This window comes from Podarcis bocagei (assembly GCF_964188305.1).
Source record: "Podarcis bocagei genome assembly, chromosome: 2".
NCBI classification, from domain to species: domain Eukaryota; kingdom Metazoa; phylum Chordata; class Lepidosauria; order Squamata; family Lacertidae; genus Podarcis; species Podarcis bocagei.
The window spans coordinates 88,396,449-88,416,120 of record NC_138126.1 but is presented as its reverse complement, the minus strand read 5'-3'; the positions used below and the strand labels follow the sequence as shown (position 1 = coordinate 88,416,120).

Sequence of the window (19,672 nt, the reverse complement as noted above, 5' to 3'; positions counted from 1 at the left end):
TTCAAAAGTGAAAAGTGCAGCAACAAAGGACTTATTGCTTATGAGAAATTAGTTCCATTTGATTCCCCCCCCCCCCCTTTGCTTATCAAGAGAAGGCACTGAAGACTGGGCCCTTAGGAATCTCAGCTAAAACTAGCTTCTCTTTAGCACTGCTTTCAGGACATGGTTCCAGCAACTACTTGTTTTTCATTTCAAACTAAATTTTCTTAATTGCTTGAATTTATTTATACTGTTGTTTTTAATGTTATTATGTTTATCTTTATTTTTATACACTGCTTTGTGAGAGCTCCTGTGCCCTGAAAGTTTACCGAGGGATCTTTTACTAAAGTTCACACTCCAACTGATATATAGCATATAGGTAAAGGTAAAGGGACCCCTGACCATTAGGTCCAGTCGTGGCCAACTCTGGGGTTGCGGCACTCATCTTGCTTTATTGGCCGAGGGGGCCGGCGTACAGCTTCCGGATCATGTGGCCAGCATGACTAAGCCACTTCTGACGAACCAGAGCAGCGCATGGAAACGCCGTTTACCTTCCCGCCGGAGCGGTACCTATTTATCTACTTGCACTTTGATGTGCTTTCGAACTGCTAGGTTGGCAGGAGCTGGGCCAAGCAACGGGAGCTCACCCCATCACGGGGACCTTCTGATCAGCAAGTCCTAGGCTCTGTGGTTTAACCCACAGTGTCACCTGCATCCCATATAGCTGTGGCTTAAAGGCACCCTATTTATTTTGCATACCTTTACTAGTTTTCAGCTTGAATTTAAACATATCCCATGTAGTTCAGTGGAACTTCCTTCCTAATAAGCATGCTTAGGGTCACTTATTTGAAGAGTTTTATTTCAATCAAAGGGATTTAAATCAAAAGGATTTTCTAAAAGTGCTTCTGCTCAGAATACCAGTTATCCTGTAAGTAGTAATTTTTCCTAGGTACACAAATAAATAGCAAGCTTCCTTTCTGTATGTCTTATCAAATTTATTTCTTGCATTTCAGATTTTTTAAAGCTTATTCATGTGTGTTGACATAATTCTAAGCAGCTTTAAGTCTTTTTAAGGTAGTTTGGGAACTGATGAGTGGGCCTATCAGTAAGCATTTTGGGCCCTCTAGTGGAATCTATTTTGAGCTTTACTTTCTGGAATTGCAAAAACCGATACTGGGCATATTCCTGACTTCCTCTCAACTTGCTGCAGTATAAAATTGTATTTTTTAAAGATTTATTTAAAAATGGCGGCCTCGTCGGCCTGTAGATCAGTACTCTACTTATGGGGCTATTGCAGCCCTATAGGCAATATAGAAGGAAGCTGGGAGATCCTGGTTCTAATGTATGCAGGACCAGCTTTAGCCAACCAGAACATTTCCATCCTGAATGAAAGCACACACTACAGGAAGTTTATTTTTATTTTTGTTCTTGTCCATGGAGAGAAACTTTGCCCATATTCGAGGACATGCAATCCAGATTATTATTTTTTTTTAAAAAAAAGATGGTGCTCTGAATTTCTGCCTGCTCTGTAATTACTGTATTCGAGTTCCTCAATCACTTAACAGGAAAGTAAAAGTTTACGGTGGCAACTTCTGTCCCCCTTTATTTCACCGGGAACTGCCCTAGTCTACGCGCTGCAGTAGAAGCGCCACGCTCCATCCCTGCGGGGCTCTTCGCCTGCAGCCACTTGCTAGGGAGCAAACAGTGACAATGACTTCTAAGCCATCAGCCATAAGACTGCCTTACATGGCAACGTAAGGGATCCCTCTCCCCCGCCAACAAACACACCGAACCCCTTCGCCTTAAAACCGCTCTACGCAAACCCCAACCCTACAGCGCCAATGCCTCCCCGCCCGCCTCCCTTGGCGCCACGGCCACGCTGATTGGCCTGGGAGGCTCGACGTCCACCCCTCCGAGACGAAGGCGTGACGTCACCGACGCTCCTTTCTTCAAGCGTCTTGGCTTCGCCCCTGCAAAGGAAACAGGAAGTGACGTAAGGGGAGCGCGGCGCGTGAACGACGCGGCGTCAGGAAGTAGTGGAGTTGCGGGTAGAGACGTGATAGGTACGGGCCTCTGAGGGAGAGAAACAGGGCAGTGGGCGAAGTGGGGCTTGGGGGGCGGGGGGTGTAGCTCCTGGGTTACTTGCCTTAGGATATGCTTCAGGGGCGGGGGAGCTACGGGGAGCGAGCTTGCTTGTCCAAGGGCCCCCAATTCTTGATCACTGGCTCCTGTCAGCACTAAGGGTGAAGAGGACCGAGGGGGGAACGCCTCGAATTCGTGAAATAAGGACGTGGTGTGTTTTGGTGTGCGGCTTTAGCAGCTCTGCGAGGAGGAATTTGCAAAATGTCTCTATGGCTTCACTGGTCTGGTCTGGCAGCCCATGGCTGCTGTTCCTGGTGGGGCGGTTGTGGGTTCAGTTGCTGTACCCGCTGCTGTGATGCCAGGGTTGGGTGTCTGCGGGCATGATTTGAATGTGAGGAGTTGCCGGGGTTAGTTCAAAAGCCAAGCCTGTTCTCGCGGGTGGGAGAAGAGGAAGGGAGGGGGAGGTTACACGGTTTTTTGTAATTTCTTTCAGTTGCTTTATTATTATTATTTTAAAGGCATGACATAAACCTGTGAAACAAAGAAATGGGAATATTGGGGTAAGAGCCATAATTGATTGGGAGGGCACATTTTTTGCACATTGAAGTCCAGGGTTTAATCCCTCGTGTCTCCAGTCAAAATACAAAATTGAGGTAGCAAGGCTCACCCTGGGGGAGTCAGAGAAGACAGTGGTGGACTATGTAGGCTCATGATCTGACTTTAAATAATAAGGCAGTTTCATGTGTCAATATTTTAGTAGGTTCAATAACTGGTGGAGTTGCATCTGGGAACAGTTTCTCATCATGCTGCTACTAAAGGCACTGGATTACTGTTGAAATACATTATAATCTTGTTCAAACTACAATAGCATAAATTTGTACCAAATCCCATTTTAGAGTTTAGCTTGCTTTGGAAGAGTACTGCTTTGAGAATGATGAAGCTAAAATGGTGGAGGGGAAGTATCTCTAGATCCAACTATCAGTTTATAGCTGATTCTGTGACTATTAGATGTGTTAAGATTTTGCCAGCATTGTATAAAGATTTCATATCTGTTGCCATGTGTAATTTTTCTTTCTGTGTTTGTTTGTTGAAGGCAGAAAATCAACTTTGTAGGCTCAACATGGAATCTGAAGATTCAATTTCTCCTGAAAAATTAGTTGAGGGTTTGAAACTCTCAGAGGAACAAAGCAGTCCTTCACAGCCAGATTGTAATAATGTGCATGTCCCCAAAGTCGCCAAAGAAGGAGTGACTCAGCTGCCTCACTCTGAGTCCAGAGAAGACGAAGACCTCTTCCATGACTGTAATGACTCTTTTGAAGCAGGAGTGGCAGAAGAGAATCACAACAATAAGGCAGATCCTTTAGAAAATGAAATAGAGCTAGATGAAAAGGACTTATTAGAACTAGAGAAAAATATGTCTGAGGAAGAAAAACAGGTATGCTTTAATGAAACTACAAATGTTTCTTTAACATTGTGTTGATTAGCACTCTGATTTTAATGATATTTCTTTGGAAGTATGTCCCATTGATTTCAGTACAACAAAGTTCCAAGGAGTATGTTTTGAATTTTAACTTTTCTAGTATTCACTGTATGTTTAAAAAAATGAAATCTTTCAACATAGTCCTGCTCTTTTTTTAATTGGAAATAGCATTTGTTGATTTCAGTCAAATTTACTCCCACCTACAGCAGCCAATTCCTGTTCATGCTTTTTTGGAAGTAAATCCTTTTCAGCTTAGTGGGGCTTATTGGCAAGTGTGCAATGAAATTATTGTGCATGCAGAACTATGTAAATGAATCCATTGTGCTCTTGGAAGTCATTCCATGCACACAATGATTTAGTTGGATTGCAGTCTTTTCAGGGCACAGGTTTACGCATCCCCCCCCCCCCCCGTTTTATGGATTAGGTTTGGAGGGTTTGTGATTAAATTCCAGCAATGTGATTCTTCCCAGCCACAGCGTAATTGTTATTTGTCAAGATAAAGGAATCCACAGAGACATTTCTTGTTTTCCTATATGTCAGCCTTCCCCAACCTGATGCCCTCCAGATATTTTGGACTACTACTCCCATCAGCCCTAGCCACCACAGCACCAAGTCAGGGAATGTTGCTACATGTGATTGCAAGCAAACTCATTATTTGCTCATTTTTGTCTGTGTTATCCATATTTGCCAGAGACACCGACTTTTCCCTTACCACTCCTTTGTTGTGTTTCTGTTTGTCTTCTGATTATTCTGTTCCACTTGCTCTCTGTCATCCTAAAACAGAAATGGTCAGTGTGTGCCTGCCAGACAATTGTGTGCAGGCTGTACTTTAAGAAAAATTCTTGTGTTAGACTCTTCTAGATATTTAAGTGTCGTTTGACTTATCTGAGTTGTCTGATTCATTTCAGGATTTAGAAAAGGCAACTGTTAAAAGTTTAAAAAACTGTGCTTGTTGGTGGTGGGTGAGATTATTCCTAATGTCAGAACTGCTAGAAGACACATATGATCTTGCTTGTTTGTGACATGATTGTCTGGATTTGGGCTTTTCACCTTTGCAAGCAATGCTTATTCAGTAGCAAGAATATTCATCCAAAATAAAAGTTAATCTTTTAATTATTTTGTTATGTTTATCATTCAACAAAAGCAGCAGTGGTTTTGTCAATCAGTTTATGTGCAATGAACAAAGGGTAGGTTGGGGAATTCTGAGACTGGATAACTAAGGTTAATGAAGGGATTAAAATGCATTCCTCAAGCAAGGCTGCTTTTTAGGGTTCAGACACAGTCATTTCTCCTTTTATATCAAGAAAGATGTGCAACAGTGACTCAGCAGTATATAAACAACGAGGCCTCTGTTTGCATTTAAAAACAAAATCAGATTCTTCACTGGGTAACATACAACTCGTGTCTAGTAAAGCTAAACTCTCTATTATATTAAAATTGTGTAAATATTTACTTGGCAGAGTTATCTTTCTGCTAGTCATTAGATGAGCAAGGTTGCTTGTACTTACACGCTTACTGCTGGACTGCTTGCTCCATGTACTGTATCTTTTTAGCTTTCAGCCATGGTTAATGACAGAAAAATATTATCAAGGAAGTGCATTCCTTTTCAAATGTATGTTTCCTAACCTGTAATATTTTCCCTTACATTCAATTTTTTAGTTCCCATCAATTACCAGCAAAACCACAAAACTAAATTTTATTTTCATCCAATGAATGCTTACTAAAATTTGGAGGTGTATGGCTGGGTTGGGTAGTAGAAAATGTTATCATTAATGCGCGCGCGTGCGCGCGCGCGCACACACACACACACACACACATATATATGCTCTGTTAACTTTTCTCTAATTGAATAGGCATTTTTTGGCTGTATATATTTGAAAGATTATAACTTTCCTTTCTTTAAAAAGGAAGTTTTTTCCCCACAGTAAAATAATGGAAAACCTCCATGGTAAGGCACTTCAAAAAATCCAGAGAATAAAATGAAATTTATCTTACGACAGTTCCTTTCTGTACTGTGGTAGCAAGCTAAATCCTGAGTGTGTTGGGCAATCAGTGTTAAGTAGTGTGCATTAAAGCAGAGAATGAACAAAAAGAGGTAGGTGTGTGTGTTGATACACTTGATTTCAAGTTAAATTCAGGGTCTGTTGCCTTTCAAGCCCTCTGTTTATTGGCTGAGCTCTTATGATGTCACAGGACCTGAACTAGGGAAGCAGAAATTGGCTCAGCGGGCAGGAAAGTAGTAAGCTGGCTGTCATGGATGTGAGGATGAAAGAACTATTGTGGGGGGGGGAACTTAGGGAATGGGGAGAGGGCAGAAAAGATGAGGAACTAGAGACCAGTGAAAAGAGGATGGGGGGGGGGCAAGGGAAGGAATGGCTAGAGAGGCAGAGGTTTGAAAAAGTTGAGAAATTAGTAAAAGAGGTAGAAGGTGTTGGTGGCTAGACATCTTCCTGCCTCCACAAGACATTGGTTGAGCTCCTATGTCACAGGGTAGTCCAGGGTGGGAAGTCTTAAATGGGATTTGGGAACAGAAGAGCATGTGGTAGATAGTGAAAAGAGGTGGAGGGCTGTAATTCTTGAAAGCTTATTTTTCCACAAAAGTTGACTGTCCTTGTTTTACCAAAGAACATATAGCAGAAATAATCATAAACAATTTCTATGTACCTTAGGTCAATTCTTCATTCACTTTCTTTTCCTCCCAAGTGGGTGAAAAGTTATTGTGGTTCTTGGAACTACAAGACTGAGGTCAAACAACTCCAGCCTTGGTTTGGGGAAGTCTCTATTGGCCTTAGTGCCTCATCTGTAAAATGCAAAGTGTCCTCTGTTTCACAGGATTCAGAGATCAAGAAATTATTTTATTTTATTTTTAATGTAAAGGATTTGTCATAAACAAGCACTTGGTAGGTTCTCCTTGCTTAAGGAAGAGCCTCCTACCATTTAAGCTAGGAAAATGAAATTTGCTATGGTTATGGTTTGCCTACTGTTTGCATTTGTGGATAGCCAAGCCTCAAGAACTCTTGGGCCTTTTTGGCGGGGAGAAGACTTCACTCAAATTTTGAAACATGTCTCCTTTTTAGAAATCAGAACATTAAAAAGTATGTACAAAATAGCTAGGCAAAATACTAAATAATAGATGGGTTTTTGGATAGCTATTTCCATATTTCAGGTTACAGTTTCCATTGTGATATCAAATAATAAGCTATTTTGCTTACTTGCTTCAGATATTTATTATGTGGTCTTCTTTGTATTGCAGAAGAGAAGAAATGAGAGCACAAAATTAAAAGAAGAAGGAAATGAACAGTTCAAGAAAGGAGGTGGGTGAATTACAACTATGTAATACCCAAATTGTGGTCAGTCTAAAGATAAATGCTATGTAGAATTTGTCATCTGTGCAGGTGATTGATGTGGTCCTTATAGGTGTTTATGTAGTCTTCTTATGACCAGCCATATTTGGAATATATACCCCTGGAGAGGACTTCATTTTATACCTTACCATTGTATTTGGGAATTCTCTTTTAAGGGTTCTGGGAGTTAAGATCCCAGAACTGCAGTCATACTTGTGCTTACTTGGGATTAAATCCATTGTGGATTTTGAGGCAACTGTGCCATTGATGGTTTTCCCCCCTTCAATCAGTCTTGGGGAAAACAGCTCTGAGCGACTTGTTGCCATTTTCTTAAGTGTGTTTAGTACTTCTGCAAACCTCAGGATTCCCCATATCCTGCTGAAAGCCTTCTTCTTGTCTTTGGATGGTGCCATTTTGGGGCGCATAAAGGTTGGCACTCAGAGAATGAGTGCACTTTCAGCAAGGGTCTTCACATTTTGTTTGACCTTAATAGATGGGCTTGCCATCACTCTGTTTTATTCTGAAGAAATACATCACACCATGCCCTAGGCCCAGTGACTTGATGGTGGGCGGGGAATCCCTTGCACTCTTCCCTGGCTCAGTGCTGGGAAGCAGGGTAAGGAGCCATACTACTTGTGCTGAATCACAGAGCTTGTCCAAAAGTAGAAAGGTCTTCTTGCCTCTCCAGTATCTCCAAGGCTCGGTGTCAGGAGAATAGACCTTGGCTACCAGTATCTGTATTCCAGGTTGCCAGAATTATATTTTAGTTGCCTTAGCAACTAAAACGAAGTGTGGAGCCTTGCCCTACTCTTAACTCCTCTTCCTTAATGATGTCTCCTAATTGCCTTGGGGTAGTCCTATCTACCATGAGCAGCTCCTCAACTATGTTAAAGATGTTGTAATGTGCTATGACTGGCCCCTAAGCCCTCGAAAGGGTTGGTATGAGATTCTGAACATTTGGTAATGCTTCTAGTTAATCCTTCTAGTTATCCTTGATGACTGTTGCTCGGACTGGGATACATCGCTTTTTTGTTTGTTTTAGCAGTGTATTTTTTCTGAAAAATTAAATTGGGGGGGGCGGGATGTGATGCTAGGCATGCCTTCAAGGCATCAGTTCTTGTGTGTGCACTTACTGTCTTCGATCTTGACATTTCATTTAAACTGCAGAATATAAAGAAGCTGAAGACGCTTATGCAAGAGCTCTGCAGGTTTGTCCAGCCTGCTGTAACACAGACAGATCCATTTTGTATTCAAACAGAGCTGCAGCAAGAATGAAACAGGTAATTCCCAAGACAGTGAAGTAGCAAGAATGAATGTGATTACTGTTTTCATCTTCTTTTTCAGCTATAAACTTGACATCTGAAGGCATTTTGTTCTCTTAGACTTTTTTCTCACTGTGGGAGAACACGGGAACAGTGCTGAGTAGAAAAAGTAAAACTGGGACCTCTGTTAAGCAGGCAGGTCAGCACAGTCTTACTTCCAGACTTAAGAAGTTCCCTCTGACCTTTGGCACATGTCATGACTCATGAATGACCAGTCTTTTCCTCTCTTGGGGAAGCGGTAGAGATGGACGGGGCTTGGGCAGTTGCACAGCAGTTGAAGTTGCCTGGAGATCCTCATCCAAGCTGGGCCAACCCTGCAACCCCCAGGGCAAGAAAGGCAGGCAAGGATGCTTGAATGCCGCTGCTCAACTGGGCGTGCTTCCTAATGGCTCTTCTCTTGAGTGAGGTGGGCAGGGAGGTGCTCCATGCTGCTGCTTGAAGGTGTTTGGGATGCTCTCAAGCAGCAGTGAACAACCTGATGCGTTCCTCCTTGGTCCTTCTGTTGAGAAGGGGGTGTTGGATGCTGATGCTGGAAGGCACGTTCAGGCAAACCGGGTGTGCTGTCCTTGGGAAAGATTGGTGTGGGGTGGTGGGGCTTGCTAGGCAAGGATGTTCACTGGAGACTGCAATATTTGGCTTGACCAGCAAGGCCAGCCAAAAACTCTACCATACCAACTATTTAAGTCAAGAGAGTAAATCAATGTTAACACGGTCTATTGCATCAATGATTTTGATTGTATTCCTAGTATTCTTTTATTTTACTTATTGCTGAATGTACAGCAGAATGTACAGCAGTTTGGTACATTTGCATGCCGTAAGTCCCCTTGTGGAAGAGCTTGCCAACAAATGCTGATCATACTTTTATTAGCCTTTAGTAGTTTAGGCAAATTAGTCCCCTCACAGCTTTAGAATAAGTCATCCAGAATATTCTGTTACACTACACTGTAAACATTAAAATATGTGAATAAGCATCACAAAGAATAAGTATTTAGCATTTCTATAAAAATACTGTTTGGTGTTAATATTAATGCCACCTCTTCTTTTACAGGACAAGAGGGAAATTGCCATAAGTGACTGCAGCAAAGGTACTGTTTTCCTGTTCTTGTGCTCTGTCAAAAGCATGTTGTCTTGGTAAGACTGTTATCTAAACTGTTATCTACTTGAGAAGCACCCCACCAGCGGAGGTATAGAGATGAACCCAGTTAAAAATGGTGATGGAGGTGGAATTTGCTTTAACCAGCTGGCAGTTACTGACATTCTTTTATTGAGATCTAATATCTCTTTGGAAGTTGCTGTGTTCTTTGTCATAGCAATTTTCTGTGGAGTTCCATAATTCAGTTTTCCACTAGCTAAATACATATTTTTGCTTCTGGAACTATTGTGATTCAGCATTCCCACTTTTATTTTAGGTAAAATTTTATTATCTGGAGGCTTTTTATGTGAAGCTTTTACTGTATATTATATCCAGCCTCCCTGCCCACATGTCTCTCAGAATGTTTTTATTCATGTCGTGTGATTTCTTCTGTCCTCCTTTCACACTTGTACTTTATCACCCCTAAAATGGTCGGTTTCTTTCATTCCTCCTCCCTGCTACTTTTACGTGTCCTTCTCCCTCCTAGAACAACATTCCTCTCTTACCCTCTGTCTTCTCATTCCAAATTTTTCTCTCTCTTAAATTATTCACCTTTTATGTTTTTCTAGTTTTCTTCAACATCTCCTCTAGCCCTTTCCTCTTGGAAGGAGACCCCCCCCCCCGCCACTGGAGGGGTCTTCAGTGGTCTTCCAACCACCTTTATTCAGCTGACGCTAGCATTAGTCTAGCCAAAGAGCTATCACATGGACAGAGATGTGAGGCAGAGAGATTGGGTAGCTTGTGGAACTGAGACCCACTTGAAAGCAGATTGAGACCCACAGGTGGTTCCTGGCCCATGGAATGAGAAACATTTATTTAAAGTGGGGTTGGGGAGCTGCATTTGGCTGACCCCTGCAGGCCAAATTTGATAGGTGGGTGGGTGCTGCCCACCTGTTAATTAACTGGTGTCTTAAGATGGCAGGTGACCCATTTTTGCCAGCATGGTTTGAAATCAGACCATACAGGCAAAGGCACAGCCTGCAAAGTGCCAACGATTAGCTGGTCATCAGGTATTGTCCTGAGTGATGGAGTATCCAGCTAGCCTCACTCCTGCTAGAGCAGAGCTGCTTGTTTTCCTTTAAGATCCACATGGACATGCATGTGTAGCATGAAAACATGCTGTGTATATGGCTTGATCTTGCACTTAGCAACTAAATCAAGTTCAAGATGGTCCACAAAGGGTTTTGATCACTTATATTTGCTATAACTGTACATTAAAGCAAACAATAAAATGACTAATTATTAATCCATTTGCGTATGGTTCACACTAGATCATAGCTTCTACTCCCAGCACTATCCTATAGCCTGAGGCTAGCTCATCTAGAACATGCTGCATATGCCCTAGGCTTTGAAGTAAAAAGTTTCCTACCTCAGTTTTTCTGCTATTTAATTCTGTTTTATAGCCCTGGAGTTAAATCCAAACTATATCAAGGCACTGCTCAGGAGAGCAGAACTGTATGAAAAAACAGAAAAGCTGGATGAAGCTTTAGAAGACTACAAAAACTTGTTGGAAAAAGACCCATCAATCCATCAAGCAAGAGAAGCTTGTAAGGTAAGTTTCTTTCCCTCCCCAAATACTGTAATGGAGTGGATGGCTCCTGGTGACTGTTGGACATAAGTATTAAATCTTAAAGGTAAAGGCATGCATTACCAGGACAACAGCCTACCATACTTTTAAACTTGGAAAAAGTGTGATCAGATTACTTTATTCCCGTATTTAAGTCCAAAATGAAGCTTCATTTCTAATAAGGAAGAACTGACCTACAGTAAGCTTTTTGAGTTGGAACCATAGTCTGATCATAGTTTAAAATCTCAAAGCTGTAAACCCCTTCCTCATTGCTTCAACAGATTATTCAGGAGAGTAATCTAGAAGACCATAACAACATTTCAGGGAGTAATAAAACAATGAAAATTGTCTAGTTCAGAGGTGACACCTTCTAACAGAAGGTACTGCTCTTTGACTTTATTTTAGTACACTACTTTGCAACTTTCAGTACACTACTTTGTAACCCTGAAGACATCAACAATCAGACCATGCAGTAATAAGGGTTTCACATGTATTGACACAACGTTGATCTATCAGAAATTTGCTCCAAAGCAATGTTTTTAGGGGCAACCTTTTGTCTGGCATGTGCTGTAATTTCAGCCAGTACAGAAGCAAGGCATGGTGAACTGTGGCCAGTATACAAATGTCACAATGACAATGGGAGTGCCATGTGGGAAGTTCAAGAGTGATCTCAAAAATAAATTTTGGATGGTTTCCAGTTTGGCAGCTTTTACTCAACCAAACACTTCCATACCATAAAATGACTTACAAAGTAGTTCTGCACTTATAAAGTAGTATTGCAGTAGCATTGCAGTGCTCCAGTGAGTTCTGGCCATGAGTGTGCCCCTGTGTTTTTTTGTGCTAAGTCATGCATCAAACCATGCATAGTATGTGTCATGGGTAAATAAACAGGTTGTCAAAGCCAGCTTTGAAGAATTGATTCTCTTGTTTGTTTTTCTTAGCGATTGCCAAGACAAATAGAAGAACGCAATGAGAAACTTAAGGAAGAGATGTTGGGTAAGTGGCACTGGTATCCACCTTGCTTGTGTGGTAGCTTCCATGCATTGGTATAAAACATGAATTTCTTACACAACCATCCCTGCAGACAAATTAATGACTTCTCTTACTACTCTAGGACAGACTTACCCCTGAAATCTCTGGGTTTCAGAGATCCTCATTTTTCACAACACTGATGCCCCATCTCAGACCATCCCAACTCCACAAACATCAAAGCTTATTGAATGTTACGTTTAAGCTGCTGATTTGAAACTGTTGTTGAAAATGGACAATCAGATATATTTGTTCTGATCTAGACTACGGGTGTTGTAGTATGTGTGGATCATCTTTTTACCACCCCCACCCCCGATTTTTGGGATGGGAGTGTTTGCACTGGGCCTTCTTGAGCCCAACAGGGGAAGCAGTGGCAGCTGCTCATGAATGTCGCAGTAGGTATGCAGGTTGTGAGTAATGGGTGTGTGTGGGAGACACATTCTGAGAGGCAAACTCCCAATAGATTCATATTAGAGAGTACCCCTCTGGATTGTACAGTGACCACCATCCAGAATCAGAGAAACAGTTGACAGGTTCATTTCTGCCAGACACTCGTAGCTGAGCAGGATACTGAGTGCAGAATCTCTCCTCCCTCTTGTGCTGGTGAGAAGAAAGGGCAGTCAGTGAAGCATACCTGCCCCCAGGAGTCTGACCTGTTTGGTCATGTGGTTCTGGTCACAATCTCCTTTTTAGTAAGATGCTGTGCCTCAACACCAATGTTTACACACTATGCTGCATGCTCAGTTTGAAATTATGTGGATTTATAATCTAAAATTCTGATCAGAGGCAGTAGGGTGTAGATGATAATGCTTATTAGAATGAAAGGCAAAGCAAACAGAAATATGAATTAGTCTGTCCTACATTTCAACTGCCGAGGCTAACGTTTGCTTCACTATCTGTAGCACAGCAGTTGAAAGGCAGCAAGTTTCTGAAAATAATATTGAACCCCAAAATGCCATACATCTACTCTTTCAGTTTTAGGCATTTGAATATGACAAAAGGAAAATGTTTTATGCTGCTTCTTCAAAAGTTGCATCTACAAGAGTTGTTCATTCGAACCAATTCTTAAGCCTCTGGTCCCGGGCCAGTGTGTTCAGTTTATACAAACTTTTATGTGCCTTCTTATCTCTTACCCATGTGTTTTGTTTCATGTTGATAGTTCATGGTCTTCAGGCAGGCTTTATTTAGGTTTTGGGGTTTTTTTACTTGCTCTGTAACTTCTGCCTAAGAACCATTTGGTTTCAGCACTTTTTTTAGGGTTACTACAACTTCTTAGCAAGTTTGGAAGTTACTTTATTAGCTATAAGTAAAACACTGTTCTCAAAGATTAATTACTTTTGGAGACAAAATGATCATACATGCAAACTAGATAAGCTTTGAATAGGCACAGTGCTTAACACTAATGTAGGTAACTTGTGACAGAGGACTAAACAAGGTTTCAAGCATGTGGAGCCCATCTTTCCAAATCATCTACTGTTGCTTAAGTGTCATGAGGCAGGTGCTGTACAGAACATAATCATTCCTGTGTTAGCACTCTTGAACAATGGAATGCTTGCAGCCAATTCATTTGGAACTCCTCCTTGTGGACAGTGTTCAAGCAACAAGGAACATTGCTTCATTACTGACCTTGTGTAGTTTCTTGTACATGTTGGGAAGTACATTTCTTTTTGTGTGTGTATTGCAGGCAAACTGAAAGATCTTGGCAACTTGGTTCTGCGCCCTTTTGGCCTATCAACAGAGAACTTCCAGGTGAAACAGGATTCCTCAACTGGCTCATACTCTATCAACTTTGTTCAAAATCCAAATAACAACAACCGATAACAGAAGCCCAACCCACTCCTGGTAAAAAGTGTGGCATTGGAATTGTGGCGTTTCAGTGAATGCAGAAAGAGGGTGAATTAAAACTTTTAAGGCCTAACATCTTTATCTAAATATGAAGATTTGAACATAGTCTTATGCATTTCTCTTCTATGAGGTACTTTTTACAGGTGTGGGTGAATAGAGTGAAGTGGTCTGACTTCCGCTGCCATCTTAGATGCACTTTATTTGGGCACTCTTTATCCTCCCTTGTGATGAAGGGGGAGGAGTGTTTGGCTTTGCTAAATAGAAGAATCCAGTGTTCCCATACCTGTAACTAAAGTACAACCATTTTGTGTGTTCATGGAGTTTGCAGCCTATGTGCGTGAATGAGAGGGCTGATCCCTTTCTATTCAGAGAGGACACTTTTGCTAAGTGTAATAAAACATTGATGGTATTGTGGTCTGCATTTTGTTGCCTTCTTATTCAAAGGAACATATGAATGCTTTTCCTATAAATGTAGTATACTGTATAAAATAGCCTGGGTGTAATTGCAGCTATCAAAAGCTGCAATTGTGTTGGTGTTTATTTCTGTAAATGAATCAAGGACTTGATAATTCTATCCATTTAGTGCTTGGGGTTGTTGTTTTTTTTTTGGGGGGGGGGTTGAGGGGGCAGTGACAGAGGCAGTTGGCAAACTATAACAACCTGTGGCATATCAATACAAAAAAAGCTGGTACAAGTTCTGGACTGTGCATCTGCTGTACTTGCAATACCATTTTCTACAGCTTGTTCGTATCCCAGCACCACTTTGAGATAATCATGTCCGAGCTCCTAAGGCAGGCAAAGAAGCTCTATACTTAATTCTCCATAACATAAACAACAGTTCAGCTGTTGGCAGTATTACAGCTGCTAATGAAGTAGCAGATTTGCAAACCTGGTACAGAATGAGCCTGCTGCAAGGGGGAGCAAGAAACCGCGTAGCCTATTTGGTTGGTAATATCCTGCAGCACAAGTGTGTGTTCTGTTTTTATTTCAGAATGTTCCACCCACCTTTCACAAGAGCTTTCAAGGCAGTTAACTAAACATATTAAAAATCTATATTTGAAATAAAGCAGATATAAACACCATGATACTAAAAAACGGGGGATGGGGGGGACGGGGGACGAAGACGACAATTTAAAAAACACTTATAAATTCTTCGTTTAGTGCTGAAAAGTTAGTGCTGGCTATAGAGGAACATTCCAGAAGCAGGGGACACCAAAATGAAGGCCCAATCCTTTGTGCTAGCAACAGAAACATTGTAATCACACATAGGATTGCAGTGTTAGCCGTTTATCAACCTGCAATCCTATGTGGGATTACACAGAAGGCATAGTTATGTCCAGGTGAGTATGTCTAGGATTGCAGCCTTTTACTGTCAAATAAGCAACCAGATGAAGAGGCAGAAACTGACTGCTTTTTTATCTTTTTTAAAAGTGCAGGAAAAAAATCAAGGCTTTATTGAATAGATGGTACACAACATTCTTGAACAATTAATTTCAAGTGACCCTTAAAAGTTGAATCATTTTTCCTCATTCAAGTCTACCAAATGAAGGAGGCATAGTGACATAGCAAACAGACAAAAAAGGTAACATGGAGCAAAGCTTAAATATTAAGCAACTAAAGCAAAAGGGTGAAAAGCAATACATTACTTCTACCGCTACAATTTTTCCCTGACAATCATTTCAAAGTGAAAAACAAGGTGGCTGTAGTTTCTCAATTCTTCATGAGTAAGTACCAACTAGCCATTTTGTCCATTTTCCAACCTTGCTGTCTTCATTTTGCCCATAAACCTGTAGTTCTACCACTTCGTACAGTGTTATGGATGTAAATGGGCAGCGGTTGTGCTCTTGAAGGAGAAGGAATAGGAGCACAGGCTAAAAGTAAGATGTCTATGCAGGCACTACTGGCTCCACCCATTATCAATCCAGATATGTACCCTTATTTGTACAGCCAACACCATTTTCCTGAGTCAAAACTATCATTTTGTGCCATGGTTACCTCCTAAGGTATGTGCACCTTCTCCAGTGAAGTCACCCAACCCTGCTTTTAAATAAAAAGGATGCTTATTTTTGTCTAACTACACTGCACTGACTCGCTGCAGTACCTTTTTACCTTGCCCAAATAAGCTTCTAATCTTGCTGGAAAATTGTAGAGTATACTTTATTTCTCTTTTGCTTTGACTATTGTAGAAAGACTACTGCAAAGCAATTGCTTGTTGTCCTTTAAACATCCTCTCTAATTTCTTTAGAAAACTGGTACAGCTGAACCTCTTAAAAAGGTGCTATGAACTGTTTTTATAAATAAAATTTTAAATGTTTTCACAGACATTTTTAGTAAATATTTAATATAGAATTGCATTGTAATATACTAACTCATACATCTTTCCCATGTTTAGAATGCTATTTAAAAATATAAATCTGTCAAAGCCAAGGGAAAATCTTGTATAATTACAACATGCATGGAAATTATGAAGCCAAGACTTCAGCTTGTATTTGCTGGTGGGTAACTTTGGAAAAGAGAGCTATTTTGTTAATCTGTACATGGTTACCTTAATGCCATACAAGACTTAACTCTTGTGTAGATGGCATTGTCATAGTTTATATGTACTTCATCAGATTGTGCATTCATTTTTACTTGTGTTTATCAACCCATCAAGCTTCCTGGGAATCCTGATCTGTTAATAAACTAAATGCAAGTTAAGGTTTTATACCTGGGTAATATGAAAAGCAGATTTTAATAGTGAGTGCAATCCTGTGGAAAACTAGGTTGAATTCCATTGAAATGTGGAACCATCTGGCAGTTAAATACTCAAGTCCTGCAGATAAGAGTTAAGACTTGTTTTATTGGAGAGGGCTTGTAAACCAACTAACTTTAGAAATGCTAAAACCCCAATCTAACAGCGGGCTGTTATGAATAAGTTAGTCACAACCAAGTCAGGACTAATTTAATGTGCAATATGTTCCTTCACTTGAAAGGAAACATGACTTTGGATACCAGTTACTACCCTATCTTAGCAGTAGCTGTCCTTTAGGGTGACTACTGCTAGAGAATCACAAACACACAGACATTTGTGTATTGTCAGTGATTCCTGCATTTTACAGAATGATCTTCGTGGCTATCAAAGAAACATTTCCCACAACAGCAAAGATTTGCCATAGTTACTCAAGAATTACATGGAGTTCACTGTCGCTGCCCTTACCACCATCTCTAGGGGAAACCTTTGTCTCCAAACAGGACTGTCAGTACTTAACACCACAGCTGAATGTGGACGTGCTTCCAGAAATAGGTTACAGCTCTGCTAACACCTGCACCAAATACTAAAGTTTGTTAAGATGTGAAATAACACACAGTAAGAACAAAAGTAAATGTTCAGAAGTTTACAGCCAACTTTCCAGAGGTCTTGACTCCACTGCTAGGGCCTATTCAGACTATCACATTTGAAGAGTAAGAGTACACTTTGTGATTCTTCATACTAGTAATTCAAGTGGTTCCTTGCAAGTTCATCTTGAACAGGCTCCTTGGCTCATGCCTTATTTATTGCAAAAAAAGTTTATAAAATATTTCTAACACTTCAAATTCCAAAGTAAATTTACAGTAAGTACAGATGCCCTGGAAAAGGGGTGTGGTGTTTTTTGTAAAAAGTTCTCTCCCAGTATACACTGCAATCTAGATTTCAGTTGTATATCATGCCTGGCCAGCTGACCTTCTTCATGGCAGTGTAGGGAGGTTCCATAAATACAGCAGGCGATTAATGTCTCTGTGCTGAAAAGGAGAGGGGAAAAATTCTGAGTTAGCAGTGAATGCATAATTGCCCTTAAAAGACTTTAGAACAGTTAATATGTGGGTTGTTTTTTTAATCAGACATAATCTTTAATGGGGAAAATAAGTAGTTGAGGAGAAAGTCTTAGCAAGCCCATACAGATAAATGTTATGGTTAACACGCAGCAAGCCCTAAACAGTATATCAATTATTTTCAACATCATCCTTCCAAGAACCTTGTAATGTTGGTTACTATTATCCCCATAATGCATACTAGGGTCTGCCTTATCCAAGACCACCTTGTGAATTCATGGCACATCTGACTTCCTCATGCATACACAACAGTCTCTTAATCATATGCTACACCAGCTGATGTCTCTCAGGTTTATTACTGCCACAGTTTAAAAGTATACCCAAATGCCACCTACTCCAACTCTCTCTACCTAAAGGCCACAAGTAGTGAGTAGAGCTAATATCTTCAAATGACAGAAGCAGGAGGTAGGGGAAAGGAAGACAAAGGGTTGCATTCATTCATCTCAGTGGGTGTTCTCTGCATAGGACTCATGTCTATTGAGTTCAGTGGGTCTACTGTGCATATAGCTTAGCCTTAGCTGGATACAACTCAATGACTTGAAAATACAGTGCTTTTGGAGAATATTGCTCCAGGCAGGATAGAGGACAAAATGCTGGTGGGGTGGACAAAGATAGAAGCTGAGATTAAATGCACAGCAGCATTTTCTTACTCAGCAGAGGCCTCTTCCACTAACCCATCTCTATGGGAAGAATCAGACTTTAGCACAAGACAGGTAAGCACAATCATGTTATATAGAGACACCCCCACCCAATCATTTCTAACGGCAGAGAAAGCAGGGCAAGGGCAACATGGATGGGAGAAAGTGTTAGCCAAACTGGGTTGGGTCCCACAGGAGGCTTGTGTGATGGAAAGGCATTTCCATTTCCCCTGTATTTGAGACTTGCACTTTCTGTTACATGCACATGCTCTCCATCTACCATCCTTCTACCACTCAGAAACAGATTTTTGAGGAGGATTTGTGGAGAATGGAGCTGGGAAGCTCTGCTGCTTGAGCAGAACTCCCATTTGTGAGTCTTGGGACCAAATCCAGTATTCCCAGTATCAAACTGCTCAAATGAAGAGCTCAGAAAAGAGGAAAGCTACTGCAGACCACAAACGTGCTAGGAAAGCACCATCTCTAACAGACTTATCTTTTTAATTACTTGCGCCAGAAACTGCTTGGAATGTTTCCATGTTGTCCCTATAACACTATCACTCCTGAGGTGTCCCATCCTAAGTCTTGGAACAGGGCTATTAGTAGCCCTTTGCTCTTTTAAAATGTGTTGGGGCGGGTTATTGGGTGGTTGTTTTCATTTTGATTATGTATTTTGTGGTTTTATATTCTGATTTTATTCTGTGAACCAGCCTTAGATCTGCAAGTATATGACAGTATAATAATAATAATAATAATAATAATAATAATAATAATAATAATTCTAGAACAACCACGGAGACCTGTGCCTTGGACTTGTGCAACATAAAGAGAAGATTCCCATAACACGCTGCATTCAGTGAGCTACCAAGCTACACCACTAGCAGCCAAGGAAGGGTGGACTGGAAACAAACAACTGTAAGGCAGGTTCCTGAGAATCTTATCTTGGGGGGGGGGGCAATGGGCATGAGCACTCCATGCAGGGAACTGTCAAGAGCAAAGACAGTATATTCTAGGGATCTTTCAGCAGCTGTTATCAATGCATGCATGCCACCACCATGCTGCTCAATGTGGGAAGAAGAGCTATGTTTACTTTGCTCCCCATTAGCCACAGACTCAAGGACTCCTACACTTTGAATACACTCTGCATTGCCCCCTGCAGAAGGAGGCCAGGCTCAGGGATCAGGTGTGGAACCAAGAGTAGAGCTCCGAATGACATGAAGTATCACAAATTCAGGCAGAGGTTCTTCGTACCTTCTGGAAGCACCACAGCTCCAAGGGACTGAAGCCATGAAAATGAGGAAAACCTAGGCTGCAAACACAGAGGGTGTTAGAAGACCAGCCCATAAGACAATATACCTAAGAATCCAGCAAGATACCCTCCACAGCAAATAGTGGTGAAATGACAGGA

General features: G+C 41.1%; 2 protein-coding genes across 6 annotated transcripts in view; one reads left to right on the top strand and one right to left on the bottom strand.

Annotated features, from left to right (window-relative positions):
* Nucleotides 1-1,919: 1,919 nt before the first annotated feature.
* TTC1 (tetratricopeptide repeat domain 1) lies at nt 1,920-14,189 on the top strand. 2 transcript variants are annotated; one of them, XM_081184760.1, is made up of 8 exons: nt 1,920-2,042; nt 3,155-3,496; nt 6,795-6,855; nt 8,053-8,165; nt 9,256-9,292; nt 10,743-10,891; nt 11,848-11,902; nt 13,620-14,189. In XM_081184760.1, the coding sequence occupies exons 2-8, from the start codon at nt 3,182-3,184 to the stop codon at nt 13,754-13,756; spliced, it is 867 nt and encodes a 288-aa protein (XP_081040886.1). In that variant the 5' UTR covers nt 1,920-2,042; nt 3,155-3,181; the 3' UTR covers nt 13,757-14,189. The 2 variants fall into 2 exon arrangements, with proteins under 2 accessions (XP_081040886.1, XP_081040887.1); XM_081184761.1 differs by lacking the exon at nt 1,920-2,042 and adding an exon at nt 2,118-2,222.
* Nucleotides 14,190-15,188: 999 nt separating this feature from the next.
* The window catches only part of PWWP2A (PWWP domain containing 2A), a 30,112-nt gene continuing 25,628 nt past the window's right edge, over nt 15,189-19,672 (bottom strand). For 2 of the 4 annotated variants that reach the window (XR_014005389.1, XR_014005390.1), the window contains exons 3-4: nt 19,516-19,573; nt 15,189-17,539 (exon numbers count right to left, since the gene is read on the bottom strand). Coding sequence is in view for 1 of the 4 variants with exons in the window: in XM_081184735.1 (XP_081040861.1) it covers nt 17,526-17,539 (14 nt within the window). In the remaining 3 variants the exon portion in view is untranslated. The remainder of the gene's footprint in view (nt 17,540-19,515; nt 19,574-19,672) is intronic. The other 2 variants (XM_081184734.1, XM_081184735.1) reach the window with 1 other exon arrangement.